Genomic DNA, 26,398 nt, shown 5'->3' with positions numbered 1-26,398 from the left:
GACAGCGCGGCAAGATAAACTCTCGCATTTCGTCCGTCCTGCTGTAAATGCGCTTTTTGACGGTAATCCTGCCCCTTGGCTGCCTCTTACCTCCGGTTGACTCCGATACGCATCCTGGTAGCATCGCATTGCCCGTAAGTGCAGCAGTGCTGCCTACACGCAACGCAGAGACGCCTTTTCAGAGCTTCACGACAAACGCTGAGCTGCTGCTAAGGATAGCGCCTATATCAGCAGACGTCTCTGCAGATAGGGGCAGCAATACACCCCAACAGCGCCCACTGATGAACAATCAACCAGGAAACACGTGACGACGGCTATCGCCATACACAAAGCACGACAGCGAACGCAGAGCTCGCACACCTGGTAGTCTCCCGCATCCACTGCGGCAGCTGCTGCCCGTGTTTGTACGTCTTCTGCCCTTTGAGCCGCAGGAAATGCAGACTCACGCTGCAGCAGCAAGCACACACACCGAGCGCTGCGTATCTCGACTACGTGACTGGAGCGATGGCTGCTGCGCACAGCGATCGAGAAGCGCAGGCGCAAAAAGGCTGCAGCTGAAAGGGGATACACTCCGAGGGGCTAGAGCGACAGCAGCAGCGGCCATACCGCCGCTTGTTGTTGCAGCAGCTTCTGCTGCAGCTGCTGGTGTCGCGTCTTGACAGCGAGAGCTCCCTGCGTGTGTGCAGCATTTCTGAGACGGGGAGCAGCTTCCAAGAGAAAGCCACTCTCGAAGCATCTGCCAGCCGGAGATACAGCGGCCAAAGCACTACCCGAGCCGCTGCTGCTGCTGCTCGATCCTTTGACGCGCTGGCGAGTTGTCGCCTTCGACGATGCCTCATTCGCAGCAGCAGCTTCGCCTGTCTTGGCCTCCTCGTCGTCTTCTGGGGAGACACCGATTTCCTGCTGCTTCTGCTTCTGGTGCTGCGGCAAAGTACTGCCTTGGCAATTCGCAGGGGGCGAACAGCTCCGCAGCAGCTGAAGGGCTTCTTCGTATGCAGCAGCGTTGTGACAGAGTGTACTTGCATCAGCGAGACGCTTGCACTGCATTGCAACCGCAGCCCTTCTTCGAGTAGCTACAGCAGCTGTCTTTTGAGCGCGAGCAACCAGCTACAGCCTTAGCCGGAGAGAGATGCAGAAGCTCGGGCATGAAGGCAAAGGAGAGAGAGGGGGAGGAAGCGCTTTCAAAGGGAATGGTGCAGTTTCGTGTCGTGTGTACTCACCACAGCCACGATGGTTTGTCTGAGATCTTCACTGTCTTCGCGCTGGTGCTGCCGTTCTTGCCGCAGAGCCGGCAGCATCAGCTGAAGCCGGCGTGTCTGAGTCGCTGCAGAGCATCCAGCGATGCGGGCATCCAGGAATTTCCCACATTCAGGTGCGTCTGCCCTCCAGCAGCACACGCCGCAAATGCATGCGTGTTTTGTGCTGCCCTGGCTCATGAAATCGTCTCCGCAGGCGTTGCTGCTGCTGCTGGCGTCTTTATCGCCGGTTTCGAGGAATTCGTCGGTGGGAGCCATCGTCAGGAGGAGCTGTCTAGACGCATGATTCTTTGCTGGAGAGCTACGGCAGCCGGCAGCCGGCAACACAACTAGAGGAAGCGGCTGGGCGCTCGGTGCGGCAATGTCTGTAGAGGCACCTTCCTTTGCAGCTCCTTTTGAATTTTGTCCAGAAAACTGCAGTAACCCCGCGGAAGACAGCGGAAAACGGCTGCAGCTGTATGGACGGTGCCGCCGTTCAGAATGCCAGTCGGCGGCCTCCCTGCTGCCGTTCTACGGAGATCCTGCTGCAGTCCACCGGAGTGGGCAAAACGTGTGCATCAGACAGTGAGTTACAGGAATTCTGGGGGGCTTAATCGCAAAGAAAGCGGCCAAGAGGAGCGGCTGCAGGGCAGCGACTTCGTGGAGAGGTGAGCTGCTCCAAGGAACTCTCTCTGGTGTATGGACACCCGCCAGCGGGCAGGCGGAGAGGGTCACGGACTTCGCGCGGTTGCATGAGCGGCTGCAGATGGTGCTCTCATGGCTGCTGCAGAAGTTTTTGTGCTCGTTTTCAGTGTTGTTGGCTTTTTGTAGTGAGAAAACCCTTATTGAGGAAGCTCTTCTCTGGCTTAGGCGTCGGCAAAAGCTGCGCGAGTCGGTCCAGGCGCGTAGGCTACTGCTGCTGCCACTGAGTCGCGCAGCTGTGTTAATTGCACAGTATCTCAGCGCGAACACATGGCCTAATAGGCACAAACGACTAATTAATCCATGAATTTCTGTATCATAGACTCATTTCTGGCTCGTCTTGGCCTTCAAGTGTTGCTCGCGTGTAGCAATCGGGGAGTTCCTCCAGTTCTGTATAGAGAGCCTTGCGGGTCGGCGGCTAGCGAGCGGCGTCACAAGCGGCTTCTGAGAAACCCTGCTGCGAGTTTCGCCTTTTGCGGGGAATACTCTCCAAGAGTAATTTCCCGGATTCTCGCTTTTGCTGCGTGCGTGCACGGGGCCTTCCGCCCCTCCGGAGGCAGTCAGTCCAGAGAGCTTCGGCTGTCAAGACAGCTCTGAGCCAATGCAGCCCGCCAAGCTGCAGCTTCGTCCGCCGCGGGAGCCTCAGCTGATCTTATGCGAGGCTTCGCGGAAGGAGGGAGGGTCGTGTCTGCCCGTAGCTGGCGGCTCGGGGATTCCACTGCCCCCCGAAGCAGTGCCTACCGTCTCTGGGGGAGCGTCAGACAGCGAAAACAGTACGCAGAGCCAGAGGGAAGGCCTCTTGGACTGCTTTTCCGAGCGCCAAGACGCTTCCTCCGCCTCCAAGCGGCGCAAAATCGAAAGCCTGTCGCCTATTCAACAAGGGGGTGGCACCTCCTCCCCAACGAACGGCGTTGAAGCCCCACAAGCCTCAAGCACTTCCGCAACATGCAACGATTCCTCATGCCCCTGTAACTGCCCTACGCATGCAGAGTCTTTTGACGCCTCGCAAAAGAAAATTCCCATCCAGGGGCCCCCAGGAAGCCCCTACGACAACCAGGGGCCTCACGTTGGCTCCCCCTTGCCCATGCGCATTATGCCTTCATCCTTCACACCCCCTGAAACTAGTGCGCATGCAGATTCTTCGGATCAGCTGCCTGAAGGGCACTCTCAAGACGAAGCTAGCTGGGACTCTATGTATAAACGGGTAGGTTGCTGCTGCTCTTATTACTACTGCTAGTGTTTGTGTTCTTTCTGTTACTGCTCCTATCACCACTATTCTTTCTGTTACTGCTCCTATCACCACTATTCTTTCTGTTACTGCTCCTATCACCACTGTTCTTACTGTTACTGCTCCTATCACCACTATTCTTACTGTTACTGCTCCTATCACTGCTGTTCTTGCTGCTATTGGTGGTGATTTCACTGCTACTGCTCCTATCACCACTATTCTTTCTGTTACTGCTCCTATCACTGCTGTTCTTACTGTTACTGCTCCTATCACCACTGTTCTTACTGTTACTGCTCCTATCACCACTGTTCTTGCTGCTATTGGCGGTGTTTTCACTGCTACTGCTGCTCTCACTGCTGTTCTTACTGTTACTGCTCCTATCACTGCTGTTACTGCTGCGATCACTGCTGTTGTTGCTGTTCTAATTACTTTTCCTTCTGCTATTGCTGCTGCTATTCTTGTGAGCATCCGTAAGAATTGGGTAGGTGGTACCTGGTAGGCAGGCGTGAAGCAGCGAATTGTTGTTGATGCTCTGGCCTTCTGTGCAAGCTGTTGCTTCCTCCTCCCAGCAGCTCCTGCGAACGGATAGCAACTGTGCCCTTGCCTTATAAGGTGTATCTCCGACAACAACGTACAGATGAGTGTTGTTGTAAGATTTCTCCGGGTGAAAGCGTTGCTGGGATGCGTCTATGTGCCGCCTCAGCTTCTCAGCCTCAATCACGAGAGAGCAAGGAGTGTGACGTACTTGGGTAGACTTCCTGCAGCCTTTGGTTCTGTCAATAGCCCCTTGGAATTCGATGGCGATGCGTTGTTCCCCTCTACCCCGCACCTCCCCAGCGCAGCAGCAGCACCTGCTGGCGCAGGGGGGGGGGGGCCCTCTGCGCATCTCAAAGGGGCCACCTACGTGCGGGTGCAGCCGAGCAAGGATCTCCCCGTCTCGAGCAGCTGTTGTGATGAGTCTTTCTACGCATGCAAGGCGCGTCGATGGCGAGCGCTGCTGTCGTTGTTGGGTTGCACAAAGAAAACACTAACAGGGAATGGGGGCCCCTCGAGAGATCGGAAACGCGCGCCTAGCGGGGCCCCTGTTTTGCATGCCCCTTTTTCTCCCCTTGCTGTCTCCTTCCTGCACTCGCATCACGCTGCTGGCGATGTTGGCTGCCCATGCATGCGTCCTTTGCAGACTTTAGCGCAGTGCTTGGACTTGCGAGACGTTTGGCAAGAACGCTTTGCACACCGTCCATCCCCCGCAGTCGTTCCAGAGGGCCCCTCCAGCCGCAGGGGCCCCACAGGGGGCCTCTATGGCGCTGAAGGCACTCCGGAGCCACTCTTTAGACCGGAGAAAGTGCCACTTCCCCCAGCATGCCGCACCCTCTTCTTCATGCAAAACGGAGTCTATCAGGCAAGTGTTGGGGAGCGCACTTGCCTAGTAGACTCCTTGCAGCGATGAGCACAGCAAGCAAAAAAGCACAAGCTGTGTCGCTCGTTTAGTGCGGAAACAGCAACACACGGGAGGGCAGAGATGGGGGAGAGCATGGCATGGCAGTGAAGGGATATGTGTCAGGGGATTGCTCTGCACACGCAAGTGCAGACAGATAAGAAAGCGGCTAGAGAGAAGGAGATAGACAGAGATAGACGGAGAGATGGAGAGAGAGACAGAGAGAGATAGACAGACAGAGAGAGAGATAGACAGACAGACAGAGAGAGAGAGAGATGGAGAGACAGATACAGACAGACAGATACAGGCAGACCGTGACAGACAGAGACAGACAGAGAGAGACAGACAGACAGCATCACATAAAAGCAACTTTGGCGCAACTGCGTTATAAGGAAGAAAGGGTGGGGGATGCACAAGGAATAGATGGTTTTGGCGCAAGTGCCCCTGTGTGATTTTTGCATGTATCCGTGTGTAGAAGATTTCTGCAGACGGACAGTAAACTGCGCAGCTGATGCAGCAGCGTGATGGGTAGAACAGGATCGGTCTGCCGAATGCATGCATCGTTCCTGCCCCTCTATATGTGTCATGCTGTTGGAGTTTTTGATGGCGATGCCTGTCCTGGTGTCTACGCTTGGCGTCTTTCTTTGTCACAAATGCCACTCTGCTGTGATGTTGGGGGTGTGTATTGCTGCAGTTGCACTGTGATGCCTCGCGAAACGCATCGCCTTCTGGGGCCTGCAAGCCACCCCTCCTCATTTCTCCTATTCCTTCGGTGCGGAAGTTTCTTTCGAGCCTAAAAGAAATCATGACTGCCGTGCAAAATCCAGGTAAAATGCAGAGTTTGCTTCTGTCTGGCTTCATGAAAGAGGCACAGCCAGCGGCAGTGCGTGTTGCTGCTTCTCTTTTTTTCGTGGAAAGAAGAGAGCTGTTTGTCTTTTTTTCGCGAGTTGGAAGGTTCCTTCGGAAGCCGTCTTCGCTGTCCTCTAGTGCAAGATCATCGTCGAAACATTCTTGCCAGCTCTCTCTTTCTACTGCTCACGAAGCAGCCGTGCAGAGTCTTTAGAATACGCACTCTCCCTCCTCTTCGTGCCCTCTCCACGGCTGCCTTTCCCACAGCAATCCATCCTTCTGCCTGTGTCACAGTTACGCCTCCACGTCCCCCCACTTACCCGCTCGTCTGCTTCTGTGATTTTTCTCGCCCATTGTACTGCTTCTCCTCTCACCTCTCTGTCTTTTTCGACTGTCTGTTGTTCTTCTTTTCTCCCTCCATCTACCGAGATTTCTGCACTCGCCTGAGAATCTACATGTATATACATACATATGTATAGAGAAAGATATATATATATATGTATGTATACATATAGATGATTATATATATGTATGTATATATGTATATATATACATATATATACATATATGTATGCACAAAAAGATGTAGGTACCCCCCCTACCCACCCCTCCTCTCGATACACCCACCTACCCTCATCTTCTCTTTCCCGTGTTTTCTGTACCATTTTAGTGCGTAAAACACCTTTTTTCGAGTATATGTACGTAAGTGTTTTGTAGGTGGCGGCACTTCCCTTAATTCAAGTTCCGTGTGTCGATATGTACACATGAATAGAAGTACTTGTATGTGTGTTAATGCATGTGCATATGTATGGGTGTGTATATATGTATATGTGCACATGTATGGGTGTATATATATATATATGTATATGTGCATATGAATGCATGTGTGTATGTATGTAGATGTGCATGTGTATTTATGTGTGTACGTATATGTATATGTGCATATGAAGGTATTTGTGTATCTACGTACATGTGCATGTGTATTTATGTGTGCATGTATATGTATATGTGCATGTGTACTTATGTGTGCGTGCATGTGTGTATGTATATGAATGTATGTGTGTATCTATGTACATATGCGCATGTGTATTCATGTGTGCGTATATATGTACATGTGCATATGTATTCATGTGTGCATGTGTCTCTATGTTTGTCTCCCTCTCTGCGCGCGTCTGTCAGCCTGCAAGTCTTTCTGCTACCGTCGATTGCGCTACTTAGAGGAAAAATTTACGCTGCACACGATGTTCAACAGCTCCGCAGAGCTGCAAGAAACGCGTGACAATCATCATCGAGACTTTTACAACGTTCGGAAGGTGGATACCCACGTGCATCATGCTGCCTGCATGAATCAGAAGCAACTCTTGAATTTTATTCGGTGCGCGTAGCTGTGTAGGACGGCACAACCTTGTAACTGCAAGGCAGGGAAGGACGGCTAGGTGCTCCTCCACAACAGTCTGCTTCATCGAAGTAGAGTCTCATGCGGGAGCCTTGCGCCTGTGGCAGTGTCTAAGGTTGCGATTGTAACTCTATATGCAACTCGAATTTTAATCGACCATATCCCATAGGCAAACGTGCACAGCGACTCGCCCAGGCCCCAAAAACACTGAAAAATATTCTCTTCCTGGTGTATGTGTCAAAGGTCTTCTTCCTTTTTCTTCTTTAGTGTATATATATATATGTATCTCAGTGTATTTCTGTCTCTTTCTCTTAGTGTATTTCTCTCTCAGTGTTTCTCTTTCACTTTCTCAGTGTATCTCTCTTCTTCTCTCTCAGTGCGCTTCTCTCTCTCAGTGTATCTCCCTCTCTGTATATATATATATACCTTAGTGTATTTCTCCATCTCACTCAATGTATCTCTTTCTTTCTCTCTCTCAGTGTATCTCTCTCTCTGTATACATATATATCTCAGTGTATCTCTCTCTCTGTATATATATATATATCAGTGTATCTCTCTCTCTCGCATTCAGTGTATCTCGCTCTCAGTGTGTCTCTCTCTTTCTGTCTCATTGTATTTCTCTCTCTCTCCGTTCTTTCTCTCCTTCTTTCTTTCTCTCTGCTCTCCCTCCTTCTCTCTCCCTGTCTCTCTGTCTCTCTCAGTGTATCTGTCTCTTTCTCTCTCAGTGTTTCTCTCTCTCCTTCTCTCTCTCCTTCTTTCTTTCTCTCTGCTCTCCCTCCTTCTCTCTCTCCTCCTGTCTTTCCCTCGGCTCTCTCTCCCTCCTTCTCTCTGTGCTCTCTCTCCCTCTCTCTGTCTGTCTTTCTTTTTCTATTTTTTTATTTTTTTGGCGAGAGGCACTGTGCAGTGGCAGGAAATGCGCCGAGCGCTGCAGGTGTTGCAAGAAACGCCTTGCGGTTGTGCGTGTGCCTCTCGAAATGTGTGTGTATGTTGTGACTTTGCCGTTTTTTTAGGAGGAAGTATGACGAGGAAGGCGATACAATTGTTCATGTGCTGCCTACCGGAGGCGCTGCTCAGACGTTGAAAGACGTCTTCAGTTCCATGGGACTGGACGCATATGCAGCTTCCGTTGATTGCCTGGGCGTGCATGCCTTAGGATCGTGCTTCCAGCGATTTGATCTTTTCAATCAAAAGTACAACCCTTTCGGGCAAAGGACGCTGCGTGACGTTTTCCTAAAGACAGACAACCATCTTAGAGGTACATACACCGCGAGGCACTCGCTTTCTGTGCCCTTCAGAAAGAGGTGTTTGGACGTACACAAGAGAACACCAGGACGCAGCTCTGCATCCTTTCCCCCTCTTCCCTCCCCCGCTTGGCTCGCTGGCTGTTGTCTAAACGCAGCGCTGCATGCACGTGTGTGTAAATGAAGTGTGCATGCGATTTCCTCTCCCGCGGTCGTCTTTTATCCGCATTTTTTTATACACTTGAGGCTCTCACCTTGAATCGCGAAGGGCCCCTCTGCTCTCACATCCATCCAGCACCCGCTTGCGCAAAACACGCGCTGTCGCTCTTTCTGCCCTTGCGGCTTCTTTTTCTTTTTCTCAAGGCCGCTTTCTAGCGGAGCTGACGCGAGAAGTTATCAAAGACTTGGAAGACAGGCGCTATCAGCACATGGAATGGCGCATCTCGATTTACGGCAGTCATACAGAAGAATGGTCTCGTCTAGCGGCATGGGTAGTTGACAACAAACTTACGTCTGTTCGCGTACGATGGCTTATTCAGGTTCCCAGGTAGAGCACAGCGGCTGTCTCTATGCGCACAGACACAGGCAAAGACTGCTTTAAAAGGAAGCAGTTTTCTGCCTTTCACTTTGCATCCTTGACTCTCTCCCCCCTCCCCCTCCGCCCCCCTCTCGAACTCGGTGGCTCTCTGCGCGGAAACGCGTGGCCGCGCGGACTCACCCGCTAGCCAGCTAGCCAGCTAGCCAGCCTTGTGCGCTCGCTTTCCTTGCACATCGCAGACTCTACTACGTGTATCGAACTCGTGGGGGCGTGCGGAGCTTCGGCCATCTGTTGGAAAACGTCTTTGGCCCCCTTTTCGAAGCTGCAAGCAATCCTGAGAAGCATCCCAAGATCTTCACTTTCCTGCAACAGGTAGCGCAGCAGTTTTGTGAGGGGGGACGGGGGGGAGGGGCCCTTGTCTGGCGTTGCTGTCACTAGTAGCTGCCTCATCAGCAGGCATGTGGCATCTTCACGACTTTACACTTTTATGGGCCTTGTGGTGTGGTGTCTCTTTGGCGTGTGTCATGTGCATGCCTTTTGGGCGGTCCGATGGCTTTATTTCCATCTCTGCGGCTCGTGAGACAGCTTCGCGCGCATTGCCTTCTCCCTGTGTGCAGAAGGGCCCCTTTGCTTGCCTGTTCGTGTGTCTGCGCCGCCCTTGGAGCTTGCATGCACGCCTTCTGTGATGGCTCAGCCCTTTAATTACGGCATGCCACACCGCATGGTGCACGCGGAAGGCGCTGTAGCGGCTTCACAGCCAACAGCGGATGCGGGGCCAAGGGAGTGGGGAAATGCTTTTTTCTTCTTGAGCGGAAAAGATGCGTTTTTACAACAAGTATAAAAACGTATTAAGATGTATATGGGTATTAAAATGTGTTTGCGCACATGTGCATAAAAATATGCATGTGTACCAAATTATGTGGAGGGGTGTATGGGTATGCAAATGTGTGGGGGTGTATGGGTATGCAAATGTGTGGGGGTGTATGGGTATGCAAATGTGTATCAAAATGCGTGCGTGTGTGTATTAAAATGTGTATGTGTACTAAAATGTGTATGTGCATGTGTATAAACATGTGTATGTGTATAAACATGTGTATGTGTATAAACATGTGCATGTGTATAAACATGTGTATGTGTATAAACATGTGTATGTGCATAAACATGTGTGTGTGTATTAAAATGTGTACGTGTATGTATAAAAAAATGTGTGTGTGCATATATGTGTATAGAAGTGTGCATGTATGTGTATAAAAATGCGTGTGTATATATATGGGTATAAAAATGTGGGGAACTGGTTGGTGCAGGTGGTTGGCTGGGATTCAGTGGATGATGAATCCCACGTTTCAAAGTATACTATGGAAGGAGGCGACCTGCCCCCTCCCGAGTTGTGGACCTCCTCAGACAATCCACCATACTCCTATTGGGGGTATTACATGTATGCGAATATTCGAGCGCTTAACCGTCTTCTGTACATTCAAGGCGTGAGGCCCCTGGCATTCAGGTTCGCAGACACAGGCGAAAGCAGACACTGCTTAAAAGGGGCACTGCAGCGAAGCGCACGAGGGGGCAGCAGCACGCACACACAGAAGGCGATCCCTTAGCTGCTTAGGAGGGGGGGGAAGGAAGGGAGGGAGACTGCTACGAGGCAGGCGGCTTTTCTCAGGGAGGGTGAAGACACACACATCTATACAGGAAGTGCTCCCTGAGATATCCGACGCGCTCAACACATGGCCACTGATCATAAACAGAGAGTCTTGAGGAGAGGGGGCGTTGCTGCCCTTGAATGAGACAGGATTCAGCGCACAGCGCATCGCCGCAGCTGCTGTGTGTGTGCTCTAGTTTGTTTCCACGTTGCATGCGCATGCTGCAGCGATTGCGACGTATCTCCCGCTTACTACTGATGCGCTTTCAGACCGCACTGCGGAGAGGCTGGCAGCGTGTCTCACCTGGCAACAATGTTTCTTTTGGCCAAGGGGATAAACCATGGGATTCTTCTTAAGAAAAGCCCCGTCCTGCAATACCTTTTTTATCTGCAGCAAATCGGAATTGCCATGTCGCCACTCTCTAACAATGCCTTGTTTCTCGAAGTTGGTGCGTTCCCGAGAGAAACGCTTTTCTCTTGACCTCCAGGGGCCTGGCCAGTCACAACCCCCGCACGATTCTGCATCCTTTGCCACGCTCGAGGAGTTTCCAGCTGCAGACTGTAGAGTTCAAGATTCGGAGCAGTTAGAAAAGCCGTTAGCTGCTGCCAAGGCCTCTGCGGCACTGCATCGGGTGGTGGTTGGGGGTGTTTGCTGCAGCAAAAAATCCGCTCAACCTCTTTTTCAAAATAGGGCTTAACGTCTCTCTCTCCACAGACGACCCCCTGATGTTTCACTTCACGGATGAGCCGCTCCTGGAAGAATATTCTCTTGCAGCGGTAAGGATGCTGCGGAGGCTGATCTTTGCTGCTTCTAGCCGGTGTGTGTGTGTGTGCTGGCTGTGAAAAGACCTGACCCTGAACAAACATGCCGCTGCACTCCGCGGCTGCAAGTCTGCTGCAACTGCGTTTAGTCATGACTGTGTTGCGGAGGGGTTTTTCGTGCAGCACCACTGGAAGCTTACACCCGTCGATTTGTGCGAGCTGGCGCGAAATTCTGTTTTACAGAGGTCCGCACACGCATATGTACACCTGAAAGCACTTGTCGCCACAATCTGTGCGCCTCTAGCGTCTGGTTTCGTCTCTCCTGCCTGCGCATTGCATCTTAAGCGAAAGGCTTTCCGGTTCTGCCAAAGAGATAGAGAGAGAAAAAAATAGGGTGTTGCCTCTCTCTCTCCATGCTGCTGTTGCTGATGCATGCTGCTGTTGCTGATGCATGCTGCTGTTGTCACTACAGCGGTTATGAAGACGAGTATAAGGCGCACTGGTTAGGGCCACAATTCCGTTTGCCAGGGAAAAGAGGCAACTGCATGCGCCAGTCCAACGTTAGTGACATCAGGTTGCAATATAGGTACAATGTCACATTACTGCTCCTACAGCTGCTCGCTGCTTACTGGTCCCGCGGGTGCAGAAACGCTGCCGCCATCGCTCCCTCCTTCCCCTTCGCCCCCACTGCTTTTGCTGCTTTCGCTACTCTACATGAGCCCTCTTGCATAGGGATGCTTCCTGTGGCTGCTTGCTGCAAAGGGCCAACAATTCAAGTTTCCAGCAACAGGCTGCTGGCACACTCCTGCAGTTGTCGCTGCTATGCCTGCCTCTACCCTCTGAGCTATCGCAGTCATACGCTTAAAAATGCTAGAAAATGCTGCTACTGCTGCTGCTGCATGCAGAGAGGACACTCTGCGGGATGAGCTATGCTACATGCATGACGTGCTGGCTCTGCGGCTCGCGTTCCCAGAGGGGGCGACCTTGGCGGAAGCTGCCGTCGCTGCTTCTTCCAGCAACGCCGTTTCAGCGAACCTGCAGCAACAGCTGCAGCGTGCCGCGAGCTTTGGCGCCCTCCCAGGCAGCAGCCGCAGAGCAGCCGCAGCGGGCAGCAATGCAGCACAAGAAGCAGCAGCAGCAAAAACTCGGTTGCTGCAGGTAGCGAGAGAAGTTGCTTCCACAGATGGACAGCGGGGGACCAGCAGAGCAGCCACTGGCGATGGCGACGGTACCACCACACAATTAAAAACACTTTTCCCAGGAGCACTTGTAAAATCCAGCCATGCGGGCTTTCAGAAACGGAGGGCTAGCGGGACGGGAAGACAGGATTGCCGCTATCCAGTCAATATACATGTCAACATACATGCGCCTGCTGCTGCTGCCGCCTCGCAGACACCCGCGGACTCTCAGAAGCTTACCGCAAGGGCTCTGCTGTCCTCATGGGGCACTACGGCGACAGCGATCGGCCCGCATCCTAAGTGCGTGGAAGCAGCAGCCACAACGCTTTCGTAACGGGCTGCTCCTGCTGCCGCCGCTGTAAGATGCTGAGGCGCTGAGTATTGAAAAGTGTCACCACTAGGCCCAGAGGCCTCTCCCCCGCGAGACCTCGCCTGCATTGTACTAGACGGCTGCGAAACAGAGGGCAGCGTTTTCGCTGCAGCTAGCAGCAGTCGCACCACATGGCGTTTTCAATGGAGCTACTGCCCTAGATGATGCGGCTTTGGCACGAAATTTTGACCAGCTACGCAGAATGCATACACCTAATAGCGCAGCATGGCTGCGGCATCTAGAGGCCCGACGCGCGCTCTATGGACCCTCAAACAACACGCATGCACTGCCGTCCCCATGGATGGTAGGGATGGGGTGCTGTCCAGTGTCAGCGGACATCGCGGTTGTACTTGCTCATCATGAACCGAATAGCGTCCATGGTCGCCACTTCCTGCGAAACAAAAACACGCACAACCCGATGATAGGAAAACCCCGGCTGGCTCGCTGCCCTCTGCTGCTGTCGCTCTATTGTATCCTCCTAACCTTAGCGTAGTCGTAAGTCCTTTCTAGGGCCTTTTCTTTGGGAGTATCTTTCGGCCCGGGCGCTGCGGTGTCCATGTCCCGTTGCTGCTGCCGCCCACGATACTGTTGCTGCTGCTGCTGTGCGGTGCGGAGGTATTCTACTGAACCCCTGCTGGTGTCTGCAGCAACCAGAGATGCATCAGGCCACGGGACGACAACGCCGCTGCGCCGAGAGACCCGCACTGCAAAAAATCACGAAGGCAAAAGAAGCAGGCGTACATGGCGGGTCATCCGGCGACAACACAGAAACAGACACATAGATGCATATACATACACATACATGCACCCGCATACATACATACACAGTCATACACACATACCTTGACAGACATACATAGAGACCGCAAAGCCAATTGCAAGAGGACACGCCAAGTCGTGTGCAGCCAAAGGGTGGGAAAGAAGCAGAAAGCCTGCGGGGATACGGGGGTGGTTGCAGGCAGAAGGTTGCGGCGAGAGGGAGCATGCACAAGAAATAAAGTGCAGGAGGTTCGATGGTGCAGAACAGAAATGGCGAACTAGGGCATAAAAAGAGCGGCAGGCACAGAGTCTGCAACGCGCCCAGGCAGGGGCGCACGATTCCCGACTACACTAAGAGGCAAGAAGCACTCATACTGGGAGAACAAGAGATTCGTAATGAGACAGTAAGTGAACCAGAGGACTCTAAAACACACTCAGGATGCCCCAGTCGATTCTCGTCACTAAAACGCTGTGGGCACTAGGCTATGCATGTCTGGATAAAAGTAGCTCATTGCGGCAGCGACAGCAGCCAAGGCCTTTGTCTCGCCTCACCCGGTAGTCCCTTATCATCTCTCCTCAAGGCGAGGCGAGTAGGTTTCCTGCAGGCGTACACACAGCACGCACTAAGAACACCTGTGCACGCACATCTGGAGGCGTCGATGCAGACTGTCGTAATATCAGCTATACAGCTCACGAAAGCCACGGACAACTTAAAAGACCCCCTTGAAACCCGTTTTGAAACGGAAGCCGGGGGAGGGGCCCTCTTTTGGAAACTGGCTTTTCCCAGGAACCTCTACTGAAATTCCCTATGTATTGATGCATGCATGCATCCATCCATCAATGCTATGGGTGCTGAGATTAGTGCGGACTAGTATTTGTCTAGTCAAATGTCTGGGCTGAAGGGACCGACGGCCCATTAAGGGAGCTCTAGGGCACGTCATTACTCGCTAATAGGATCGAGGATCATGGCGTTAGATACGTGAATTAGCCCAGCAATCTGAACCTCGCGGCCCTCAGTGTCCCGAATGATTCGCTGAACGAGCGGCAATGCACACAAAAAAAGGAGTGTTGCCTTTTCCTAGGATTTTGGTTCGGCACAACGGGTTCTTCAGGCCATGCGCTGTAACATATGCGTGTGACCTTGTGTGCTTGTGAATTTGTGTATGTGCGTCTGTGTGCTTGTGCTCTATGACTGTTGATTCATCACAGAAACCGCAGTTTTGATGAGAATCCGCATTACTTTTAGAAATCTGAATGAATACAGGGAAAGCAGGATCGGACACTGATGGGCCGAAATGCAAATATGTGTGGAAAGCTACATGTGCACATTTGCATAAAGGAGTCTGTATGCAGGGAGAACGGGTCCACAAGAAAACTCATATCTCGCTGCGGGCAGACGGCCATGTGTGCTTCATACGAAGAGACACTGGTTGAAGCGCAAAATAAGGATGCACAATGATGGGGGTATGGATGCAGATGCGTTTGGGAACCTAGAGGTGTCCCCTCGAGAAGATCTGAACAGACCCCATGAAAGCCTCTGTGCTTCTATGAGTGCAATTTGAAGCTCACCTCTTTGACGCCTTCTACAGCAATTGCATTCCTCATTTTATCAGTTTGAATGATTTTTCCCGTCCGGCCGCGCCACTTGCCGCTAATGACCATGACCTGTAACAGCTCCCCATCCACAAGCACCTTGCCACATGAAAATACGCATTTAATTAGGACACCAGATGACGTTTTTCTGTAGGGAAACGTCATCTGGTGTCCTAATTAAGCGGAATGACACAAATGCATTATGAAGAAAAGCATCGACGCGTCCGTCACGCATCGAGCTTTCGAACATTCAGGTTCAAACAGGGGGAGGCATCGGGGGCTCGGACAGCATACGACACTGCAGTTTCACGGCCACCAACCCATGCACAAGAAGGATATGCACACCGATGCACATAACGAAGGCGTGGAGGTATGAATGCACATACAACAGACAGATGGAAGTCTCCATTTTACTGCACGCTCGCAACAGCTGCACAATGTTAAAAGAGCGGCAAAAAGCCAGAAAAGGCAAAAATGACATCAATATCAAGAGCTTGCATCGTAACAATGACAGAAAGCGGTCGGCCGCAGCCAAGCACGTGCATGCGTACGTGGTCTCCTGGCTTCAACTTCCATTGGAGGATCCAATTTCGCGGGTGTACAAACTTCAGCCCTCGCCGCTGCTGCATCAAGCTGCCCATCTGAGGAGTATGGGCACCTGAAACTGCTGCCGTGGCCGTTATGGTCGCTCCTGCTGCTCGCGCTGCTCTGTGGAGCGAAGCATGAGACCAACTGAGGGCCCCCGCAGCACTTGCACCCGCCGGCCCTAGCCCCCAAATGCACATCATGAAATGCCTACTTCTCCGCAGCTTTCGCCTGGTAGAGATACTCCTGTGGCTTTTGTGGCTGATGCTCATGAAGGGCAGATCCCGGACAGGCTCCAAGGCTCCACTTCGCTGCCGCCCCTGGCCCCTAGCGCGCTAAAGCAACCTGATCGAGTGCCCTATAGCATGCTAAAATCAAGGCCGACAGCAGCAATCGAGGGGGTGTACGTACAACCAGTGAGGGGGCCAGGCGGGGAGGAGTTGCTCTCTCGGGGGCCTCACCAGGCTGCTATATGCTTTAAAGCAGAGGCCCTAAACTCCCCTCTATAGTTTTCCTGCTTCGTTGCAAAAAGGCTCCAAACGTGCTCGTTTGCCCCTACAGAGCACCGCAGCCGGATTTCGTGGGGGCCTCTAGGAGGCCCTCGAGGGAGACCCCGTGCCTGATGGGGCCCCCTCGGCTGAGTATGCTCCTAAGCCCTCCGCCTTCTCTCCCCAAAAGAACCCTCGTATCGAGTTTAAATAAGCTATTTTTCAAATTAAGAGGCCATAAATACGACGGGGCGGCCCTTTCAGCGGGGTGTCCTGCTAGTAGAGCAGCTTGTAGCCACATCTTCCCGACGGGTCTGGAAAGCTCCGTTTTTCACTGCTTCTTCAGTGCCTCTTGAACGTAGGGGCGCCCTCTAGAGACTTCAGTCTCACCAGTATCGCTAGCTGTGCAGCAACTCCGTTGCTTGCGTGCCCCCGCTGCTGCCTCAGGCGGTTCTAGTTGACACTGGTGCTGCTGTCCCCCTCAAAGAAGATGGCGGACGGCGAGGTAACTTTGCAGTTCGTGCGGAATCTCGCGGAGTCTGTGGGGCCGTTGATTCTCGAAGGCTTTGGCTGTGGCACCCGCTGCAAAACGGGGAGCGAAGCGAAGACGAAGGCCTCCGCAGCGGATCTTGTGACAGAATTTGACACGGGAGTTGAGGAACGGCTGAAAGCCATGATTCAAGAAGCGTTTCCGCATCATGCCTTTCTTTGTGAAGGCGAGCTTCTTTGTTTACGGGCGGACGGGGGCCTTGCCGGATCTTGCCTGTGTTGCTTTTTCCCTGTAATCGCCGCCTACTCCCTTTTGAAGGCGCGAAAAAGCTTCTTAAACACTCCGCCTCGCGCGGATGGTCCTGATGCATCGGCTGCCCCCACCGCGTGCTTCTTGATGTGCAGAATCTGCGACTGCCGACCAACGCCTCACGGATGCACCAACTTGGATTATTGATCCTGTGTGTATTGGTAGCGCTGCAGCTACTTCCGCCGAGTTTCTTTGTTGCTATCGTGTATCTATATATATCTATATATAGATATGTATACCTATCCCAGGCGGTGTCTCTGCTGGCCTGCTGCTGTGCGCTTCACCCGTTCCCCCCCTCCTCCCATGCCGTTTTCGCTTCTGCAGATTGACGGCACGACAAACTTCGTTCACGGCCTTCCCTTTACGTGTGGTAAGAAGCTGCAGACAGTTCGGATCTGCTTTACCGCTTGCATGCAGCTCCTCTGCTGTATGCGACACCCTAGGGCCCGCCGCTGCGGCAACTGTTGCATCAGGCGTGGCCAGTGCAATCGACAGCTGCTCCTTTAGGTTATGCCGTGATCCTGCGCGTCTCCTTCGGCAGTTCTGCTGTTTCTCTGCTTGATCTTTTTCTGCCTTTCCCTTTTCTGCTGACTTGGGGACCCTTCATGGCCTTTTTCAGAGGCGTGCCACCTACAGCTGCCGCTGCCGCAATGACTTTTGTGCAGTCTCGATCGCCTTTGCAAGAGACAAACGCGTCCTCATCGGGGTCGTCTTTTCGCCTGTGACGGTGCGTGCGCGGCAAGACACTAAAGCCTCTGTCTGTGTGCTACCTACCCTGCCTCTGCTTCTCTGACTTCTTGCTGAAGCCTCGTAAAGCCCTGGCCGGTGGCTTGCCTTCGAAAAGAGCATTCCAACGCATTCCCCAGGGCAGGCGAACGACCTCCCCTATACTACCAACCCGAACGTGCTGTATCATTCTATTTTTGTTTCTGCAGAAGGAGCTTTTCAGCGCGGAAAGAGGCCACGGTGCCACACTCAACGGGGCCCCTTTGAAGGCGTCCAGCTGCACCGAAGTCGGGAAGGCTCTGGCCTGCGTATCCTTTGGGGTGTCTACGCTTCGACAAGTATACCTCCCTAGCCTCCAACTTTCGCTGCCGTTGCGGCGCTGGCTGTCTCCACTGGCCACCCCTGCCGTAGAGGCTGCGTCTGGAGGCGGCGGCCTCCTTCACTTGCCGCCACTGGCTGCAAGTGTGCGCTGCGACATGCGCTTGCTGAGTTCAGCTTACAGAGACAACCGATGAAACGCGGCTCAGCTACCTTCGCACGTTTCAGGGTACGTGTTGCTGGCCACGCTGCTTCACCCTCCCTACCGCCTCTGGGCCTCTGCCTTGTGTGACAACGTCAGACACCCCCTTTTTTCCACCCCTCTTTTACCACCCCCTACTTCCTTACATTTGGCCTCTATTGTGTACGCTTGTCTCTCGGGAGCAGCTCCGCATTTCCGCTTTCCGAAAGCCGCTTCTTCCCCTGTCTTGCGAAATTTGCAGAGTCCGTGCTTAGCAACGTTAACTTTGTAACGACCCACTGCCGGGATATCCGACACTTCGGCAGCACAGCCCTAGAACTTTGCTACTTGGGTGTGTGTTCAACACCTAGCTTTCGCGTTTTGACGCCTCATTGTATTGGCCGCTGGATCGTGTATCTGCGTATTCGTAGCCCGCTGTCGTCACGCTAGTGCTCCTGGCAAGCCTTGCCTGCACCTCTGCCCTGTGTCAGCTGCTGCACACTTCACTGCCCTCATGCTGCTGCCCTCATGCTCTTGCGGGAAGTGCTCGCTTGCTGAGCTGCTGCTGCAGCTGCTGGGCGGCTTGACTGCGTTGCGACATTCGGGCCAAAGGAATGGGTAAGTTGCCTCTCGCAATCTTCCTTCACAGAGTTGTGAGACTTCCAGAGCCGCTCTGAAGCTCCCGCTGTGAGCGAAGGCTGAAGGAGTCGAAAGAAAGAATTCAACGCTTCGCCGTTTTAGGACTCTCGCACTCATTAGACAGAAAGGCACCCACTTCCCATCTTCAGGCTTTCTAGGCGCTCTGTGGCACTTTTCTGTAGTTGTGCACCTGTATAGCTAGTCGCGCGATTCGACTGTATTCGCCTCTCAGGACATGGCTGCTGGCAGTCTCATCCTTGAGGAGGCGGGGGCCGTTTGCAGTGACATGCGTGGCAACCAGCCGGTGAGCAGCTGCATGGGTGGCACCTGTTGCAGGAGCGTCGATTGTGGCTGCCATTGCTACAATATCGATGTTGCTGCATATGCTGCTGCTGTTGCTTCCATCGCTTCTCGAGTTGCCTTTTCTTCCCGAGCTCTTGCGCGTGAAGGTGCGAATGTGCAGCGTATGTCTGCGATGATTTGAGCAGCTGGACCTCTCAAAACACCAGGTGCTGGCTGCAGCAACTCCAGAGTTGCTGAAAGCTTTCGCGGCGAACCTGAAGTGCCCTTGCTGATGCTTTCTCTTCTTGCGTGCGCCTCTTTCGGATTTTCTCCATTCAAGGGAGCTGCTAGATCTGCGTTGGCCTCTGTGTCTTGACGATGTGTGCATCCTGCTGCGAACTCCTCGACAAAGGGCCTGATGCCTCTGCAGAGCATGAGAGCAGCCGCAGAACTTCGCGGTTGTCTCTCATGAGCGGCCATCAGAGCCCCTCAGCACCTCCTCCTGTGGTGGTGTGCCTCCTTTTCGCCGCTTTTATGCTGTACCTCCATTCCGTCGTGCAACTGCTCTTCAGATGTTTCGTATATGCAAGGGACTACTCCGTTGCCAAGGGTCCTTTCGGGATCCTCGGCTATAAGGGTTCCCCTTAAGACAGCCGGCAAAGCCTCGAGCGCCAAGCAAGAGTTTTTTCAGATGTTCTCTAGGGTCCACATGCAGTTTGGTGAGCAGCGACGTGCATACTCACAGCTGCTGCAGGGTCTCTTCTTAGAGTTTCCTGCCGCAACGGGAGGCCGCCTTCGGAAGAAAGCCCAGGGCATTTCTGTACTTGTAACTAGGCCAGCTACCTGTAGCCAGTAGTAGGACTGAGCTGTATAGACACACACCGTTAGCGCTGTGCTAACGTTTAACAGCATGTACAGTGCAGCTAGAATCGCGAGACACAAGGAATGAAAGGCCTCATCGTTCCCGAGGCCTTGCCGGCGCTGTTATCTTGCACGGAACTCGAGTGTTGCAGGCGAGTACTAACTGCATTTCGAACATAAAGAGGGTCTATTTGAATGCATCAAAGCCCCCTAATGCATATGTAGGGTCTCCTCAACCTTCACGCGATGAACGGCCCCAGTGGAGGCTGGGGCACGCGTAGTCAGAAAAAGTGTCTTTCAGTTCGGCATGCGCGCCTTCTTGTTGCTTTGCATAGAGTTACCCCTAACTGTCGTGCCTTCACAACCCGATCACGCCTCTTTCCTCTTTTACTTCTTTTCTCTCTCTTTCTCTGTGCCATCTATGTGCATTTTACCTTCATCCGTATATCCTCAGTTTTCCTATTTGCCTGGGGTACTAGGCCTGCCTCCGAACAGCTCCTCTTGGTTTGAAGCGCAGTATGCTCGTTACCCTCGTCCGACCACGCTCGTAATTCTCAATTGTCCGTTTTGTCTCTGCGCACGGCGAGGCATGACGAAGTGTGTGGCAGGGGTACGAGTTCCAAAGCTAATCGCAGTAGTATCTCTCGCCGCCGGAAAGCCTCTGAGGGGACGTGCGGCAATTGACGCAGCAAATCAATCGGAAACAAGACGACCATTTTCCTCTCTTTTACGGATCTCGTCGTGTGAAGCAGTTTGTAGTGAGATCGTTCGCCGGTTCCTAGATTCAGGTAACTAGCTATGTGCACGGAGGAGAGACAGTGAGTAAAACAATCCAGAAGCTACCCTTTGACATGAAGCATTTTCCTCACTTCCCAGGCACATTTCTGACGCTCCCCTCAGCCGCATTCACAAGTAACACCAGGGGCAGCGACCTTCGGCTGCTGCGGGTGCTTGCGGCTGGCTGTATTTGAGTCGGCGCAGGAATTTCGAGCGAAATCGCCGCTAAATTATTAAGTTGTTGAACCAAAATCATGTATTAGGACACAAATGAGTCAACAAAGAGAAAATGCTGGCTAAATTGTGTAAAAGGTGCAATTCTACACAGGTTTCCCTTCCCTTTCCCCCTGTTGGCTTTGCTGGCCAGCAGCTGTGCTGTGGCTCGATACTGCGCCAGGCAGCTGCAGCACAGGACTTCAGTTGATACATATGCGAAAGTTTCTTCTGTTCCTTTCCCTTTTGTCTATCTTTAGCAGCAAATACGTTCCAAAAGGCAGCGAAAGATCCTTCATAGACGGCCTCCCCCTTTCGGGACCAGTAAGTTTTCGGTCACAATCCTCCCGATGACGTGCACTCACCGAGCAAATGCTGCGTCATACCGCATCTCTGCTTCATCTCTCCCTGAGTTCCTCGGCTTTGTCTGTCTTGTTGGAATGAAGAGAGAAGAGTGATTTCTCTCCAATTCTCCAGAATAGACCCAGAGAACCGGGAACACGGCATGTGCTGCCGACTCACCACCGCCGACAGCCGGTGCCCTGTCCGTTTCCTCCTCTTTCTAGGTGTCATTCTTGCATAAATGCACTTTCTCGCACACTTATTGCGCTGTATAAGCTGTTATCACACGGCCTTTTGGCTTGTTAGCGCTGCATCGCATTGCGTGTCGCACGGCTCGCTGCCTGCGTCGCTCAGCCTTCGGGGCCGGTATGCAGTTCCTGTTGGTTGTTTCTTTCGTCCTGTCTTGTGTCCGCTCAAAGTCTCTATCTTAGCTTTCTGCACTCGGCTGTGCTCTGCATGATTCACTATTTGTTGTGGATGTGAGCTCCTGCACCTCTCTCGCTCTTTCGAACATGTGGACCTTGTGCATCCTGCAGTACATGCCCTAGTTCTTCACCCCGTTAGCTGCCCCTGTTACGGAGCATTGATTTGTTTGCGCCCGCCTGTGCTTTCCTTAGGAGCAAAAATGAGCGCACGGGAAGATGTGACTTCCCCTGAGGAGGGCGTGGACGTCCTCGTGCAGCCCTTGCCTCACCCCTCCCGCGCCGCTGATACAGTTTCGGCTGGCTTCATGTCTCTAGAGGCCCCTTACCCTTATCCCCCTGTGAGCACCACCGTGCCTCCTCCTCACGAGAGTCAAGGTCGTTCTGGGGACGCTGAAACAACGCACGCGACGGCAGAAGCAGCCACCGCAGGCGATGCGGCAGCGGCAGAGCAGCGGCACGGCATGCATGCAACCGCGCCTACCAACGAGCCCGTGAGCCGTCCTCCCCCCCAGGTGATGACAGCCCTGGGTCCTATGCCCCTCCCTCCAGAGATTCGCCGTCGCATCCCGGAGAAGTTTGTAGCCCGTCCAATCATTGAAGAGCGAGAAATCTACATTGCGAAGAAGGAGGTGCAGGAACGAACCATTGAGGTGCCCCATGTGCATTACGAGCACAAGTTCGCGGAAGTTGCTCGCAGCCTGAAGATCAAGCGCATAGTTCCCACGATAACGGAGGTGGTTAAGGAGGTGCCTCGGGAAGTGTACAAGCCCGTGATCGAGGAGAAGGTGATCGAGGTGCCTCAGGGAGTAAAATACGTGGAAGTGCCGGTAGAGGTTCCTTGTCTGTATCCTCCCAAAATTGTTCCCCGGCCAAAGGTCCAGGTGGTTGAGCGGGTTGTCGAGACCATCAAGCCGGTGGTTAAGGAAAAGGTTATCGAGGTACCGCAGACGGTTGTTAAACAAGTCCCCAAGATCAAGACTGTCGAAGTGCCATACTATGTGCCGCGCTACGTCGAGAAGGTTATCGAGGTTCCGTATCAGCCACCCGACGCCGCTTCTCTCCCTCCAATCCTTGCGGGAACACTGCCCTCTGGGATCGCAGCCAACATGCCCGTGCCCTTCCAGATGGGGCCTATGCCTCTCAGCAGCATGAACTCCCTCAATCTTCCCTACGAGGCAAAGATCGACGTGCACATCAGCCAGGGGGCCCCTGCAGGGGGGGCAGCCGGCGCACCGCCTCTGCAGCACCAGCGGTCTACGACGCTTGTTTCCGGAGATGGCAAACACGCCGCCATAGAGCTCGTCGAAGGCTTCAAGTGGGGCAAGCCACCAAACGCACCGCCTTTTGGACAGCCCTCGCCCTTCTGCGTGCCTCCCGCAGGTGCCGGGGGTCCTGGGGAGGGTGCAGCAGCACCGGATGGCGATCCGCGCATGAAGTACATGCCTCCTCTGATGGTGACGTGCCCTCCAGAGGTGGGCCAAGTCAACTTTGCCGGCTACGTTGCCGAGCCCGACATTCTCACGCGGCAAGGCGTGATGGCGTACTCCGGCTTCAGAGCGCATGGCAACTTCCAAATGCTCTTCCCGCCGCTCTCACCCCAGCCGAACGTCCCAATGGATCCCCCAGGGACGCCCGACGTGCGCACCATTGCAGAGACGCAGTGCTACATCAGGGGATCCCAGCATATCGAGGGGCTCCAGCAAAAAGCCGAAGAAATCGAAAAAGCCTACGAAGAACCCCAGGCGCCCTGGTGCGGCCCCCCCGCCCCTCTAGCGGCTGGAGTCGTCTACGAGCAGTAAATGAAACTTGGGCTGCCGACGCTCCTCCACAGGACCTCTACGGATAATTGCTTTGCACACTACGACGGCGCCTAAATATAGAGACAGCTATTCGAGGAGAGGGCGCGCGCCCGCTAGGGAGAGGGGGAAACGAAGGAGGGCAGCTTGGAGAAGCTATCCCCCGGCGGCATAGTACAGTGATAGAAGTACTATTAGATGTTCAACGTACCCAACGTAAACTGTGTGTACGTATATGTATATATATATACGCAGTCACTTCCGAGAGGCGGAGAGGAGTCGAGAGACGAGTTTTCTTCCTTAGCATGCGGGGTCGCTGCATCCGCTGCACTACTCTGTATGAGAGCAAGGCTTCTTTTGCTGCCTTTTTTCCGATCGGTGGCACAGACTCGTCTCTCTCTCTCTACGCTTTTGTTTAGCCCGGAGCCGCCTCCCCTCTTGCCCTTTCCACCCGTTCCTCCTCATCCTCTCACCAGTAGGCTGTGTCTGGTATAGACCAGGGACCGAGGGCGGGGCTTTATCAAGGAGTGAGGGAACAAGACAAGGAGGGAAGGGTAGGATCCTTTCTGTGGAGGCCTCAGTGGCATTTTGTGGGATGGCGGGGGACGGGAGGAAGCTCGCTCCTTCAGCCAGAAAAAGGAGAAAGAGGCGCGGGCCCTTTATAAGGGCCTCTTCCTCTCCAACACTGAGACAGGGGAAGGGGCGAGAAAGGATTCCTTAGGTTGAATGTCCACATTGCTTTCTTAGTGTGCCCCTCCGCCATTGGGACAGCCATGCAGATGGTTGGCTGCCGAGCATGCAGCTCCCATAAGGCATGAACGACACACGCACCCAGAATTGGGGATTCTTACAGTCAAACCGCTGCTGCATAGTAAACTTTGGACGCTTAATTTAAACTATTGTGCGCTCCCTTTGTTGCTCTTGTACGATTTTCTGTTTTTCGGCTCGCTACAGTGGGTGGATTCGTTTCTGCTGATTGGAAGGAAAAGAACTGGGGATTTGGGGTGTAGGAGAGGGAGGGGAACCATTTCATACCCTCTTTTGTGAACTGAGGCTGGTGAGGGTTCTATATTTATCCGGATTCTCCCGTAAAGAAGCATGCTGTCCGCTTTCCTCCTCGTCTACTTGAAGTTTTGATTGAGCATTACACTGACAGGGCGAGGTCCCCAAGGTCTAGTGACACTGGGATTGACTTCCCAAAAGTGATGCACGGGGACGCGCCGCTTGCGCTGTTGTTCTGTGGAGGATTAGGCGCAAGCAGGCAGACTATCTTTTATCAAAAAAGGCAATGGATGGAGTAAGGAGCTATCCTCGAGCGTAAATCTATTGAGTATATTGTCCCTCGACCGCGCAGAGACGCAAAAGTGGAAACGTGCAGGCATTGGAGTTGTGAGGGGAGATAGTTGGCAACTGCAAGGAGTGCAATCGTTGGCTCGGTCCTTGTTGCTCATTACTCGCAAGGTCTTCTTCCCTCTAGGAACGTTGTCTCTTGGTTAGGCGGTCTGCCTGCCATTTTTCTTTTCAACACATTGATATTCCCGCTCGCTCAGATGGTTGCTCTCCTCGATGCGGGGTGCACGTGTTGGGCGATCCCGCGTTTAGAACCTGAAAGCGACAGGGCTACGCTAGAACTGTTCCCAGTGAGTCTCCTTTCACGAATGTGGTCTACTCGGAAGCGGCAGGACAGCCCGTGGGATTCGAGGCGCCAAGAGTGCAGCCAGAAAATTTAGCAGACAGACAGAAACAGCAGCTACGAGACGCAAGCAGGGAGAGAGAGAGAAGCACGCTGCCCCTTGTTACACCATGATGAATAGGAATTCATGGAACCAGCACGCGGCGAGGTGTGCTCGTGGAAAAAGCTGCACCGCCTCCACATACCGGAGTTTCAGAAGTGTAAGTCTCCTGGTTGAGAATACAAAGGGGCACAACTAGCTGGCCAGGCAGGGCTTTTAGTGCTGTGCCAACAGTATACTGCAGCGTGTAGCTGCTCATTATGTCAACTGCAGAGGCGGGCAACAGAGTTGCCATGCAGAGTGCTGTTCTTCCTGTTGAATGAAGGATGGACATTAAAGGCAGAGAAACTGCATGTTGTTGAGGACACAAATTAAGCTCTCCACCAGAAACTCGAATCGCCTTTCAACTGGAGAGTTATACAGTTCGAGAAGGCGGAGGGCACTCGAGGCTCAGCCTATTTCGTGACACGGTGGCCAGACACCACGGGGACCGTGGTGCTTTCTTTTCGTCGTTGCAAAAACAGGAACAAGATAAGTAAATATTTGTTATCATGCATTTATCTGATGCGCAGTCCCAGTTCGATCAGCTAAAGCAAGTCCCACTTTCCCCCCCTACTGCAAAGGTGACCCCGAGGAAAACCTCTTTTCACCCCTTAGCACACCGCCCCTACACGCGTGGGATCAAGGCATCGTAGGCCTTTCCGCTGTAGCCCTAAGTGCCCGCCGCGTAGTTCCCAGGCGCAATGGGTTCGCTGCATTCGGTATTGCGTATCCAACACAAAGCGAAAAATTTGTCTAAAGAATCAGGAGGGAGGACAGAATAGGGCACAGCGCGAGAAACGCGAGTAAGGGGGAGCATCGGGGAATGTCTACCGGGCGGGACGCCACGAAAGGAATAAAAATGCATTAGAAGCAGAAGAGAGCACCCGACAAAATGAGAGGGCAAAGAACATTAACAAAGGCCACCCGCTGATTCTGATTTCAGTGCGGTTCCCTAATGGTGGCCTTCTCTCGCTGATTGCATTGCCTCTCCGTCATCTCCTGTATCTCCCTCTTGCTTTCCTGTCAGCTATCCCTTCTTCCCATTTACATCCATGGTGCACTAGTCAGCGATTTCTTTGGCTCTACTTACACTAAACACTCCTGCTTTGATAGTCCTGATCACGACAGCAACACCAGAGGTAGTGCTTAGGTGAGTGGCATTGCTATCCATACCCTTCCTGATATGCTTGTTCATGCTGCCGCTGTGCTGTTCCCTAGTCTGCATACACGCACAACCAGACAAGAGGCCCTGTAGATCAGGCA

The 26,398-nt window shown here is 53.2% G+C and overlaps 4 protein-coding genes across 4 annotated transcripts; 3 read left to right on the top strand and 1 right to left on the bottom strand.

Annotated features, from left to right (window-relative positions):
- Positions 1-4,330: 4,330 nt before the first annotated feature.
- LOC113147110 (AMP deaminase 2-like) lies at positions 4,331-12,540 on the top strand. Its single transcript, XM_026336476.1, has 13 exons — positions 4,331-4,507; positions 5,343-5,427; positions 6,629-6,824; positions 7,856-8,100; positions 8,450-8,633; positions 8,864-8,996; positions 9,929-10,125; positions 10,537-10,715; positions 10,925-11,043; positions 11,212-11,273; positions 11,501-11,614; positions 11,934-12,065; positions 12,234-12,540. Exons 1-13 carry the CDS (start codon positions 4,331-4,333, stop codon positions 12,538-12,540), a joined length of 2,130 nt encoding a protein of 709 aa, XP_026192261.1.
- A 364-nt stretch (positions 12,541-12,904) lies between these two features.
- On the bottom strand, positions 12,905-15,713 carry LOC34619181 (39S ribosomal protein L24, mitochondrial). Its single transcript, XM_026336475.1, has 6 exons — positions 15,480-15,713; positions 14,905-15,000; positions 14,280-14,368; positions 13,888-13,934; positions 13,060-13,280; positions 12,905-12,967 (listed from the first exon to the last, which is right to left on the bottom strand). The coding sequence occupies exons 1-6, from the start codon at positions 15,711-15,713 to the stop codon at positions 12,905-12,907; spliced, it is 750 nt and encodes a 249-aa protein (XP_026192260.1).
- Positions 15,714-16,491: 778 nt separating this feature from the next.
- LOC34619180 (inositol monophosphatase 2) lies at positions 16,492-19,239 on the top strand. The gene is made up of 10 exons (XM_026336474.1): positions 16,492-16,717; positions 16,896-17,005; positions 17,125-17,170; positions 17,466-17,527; positions 17,736-17,864; positions 18,022-18,073; positions 18,288-18,377; positions 18,597-18,643; positions 18,897-19,079; positions 19,153-19,239. Exons 1-10 carry the CDS (start codon positions 16,492-16,494, stop codon positions 19,237-19,239), a joined length of 1,032 nt encoding a protein of 343 aa, XP_026192259.1.
- A 2,525-nt stretch (positions 19,240-21,764) lies between these two features.
- On the top strand, positions 21,765-23,363 carry LOC34619179 (titin). Its single transcript, XM_026336505.1, has one exon. The coding sequence runs from the start codon at positions 21,765-21,767 to the stop codon at positions 23,361-23,363; it is 1,599 nt and encodes a 532-aa protein (XP_026192290.1).
- Positions 23,364-26,398: the final 3,035 nt, after the last annotated feature.

The sequence above is a fragment of the Cyclospora cayetanensis genome, unplaced genomic scaffold, assembly GCF_002999335.1.
Source record: "Cyclospora cayetanensis isolate NF1_C8 unplaced genomic scaffold, CcayRef3 CcayRef3_contig_13, whole genome shotgun sequence".
In the NCBI taxonomy this organism is placed as follows: Eukaryota; Apicomplexa; class Conoidasida; order Eucoccidiorida; family Eimeriidae; genus Cyclospora; species Cyclospora cayetanensis.
Note: the sequence above shows the minus strand (reverse complement) of the source record. Positions and strands in the feature narration are given on the sequence as shown.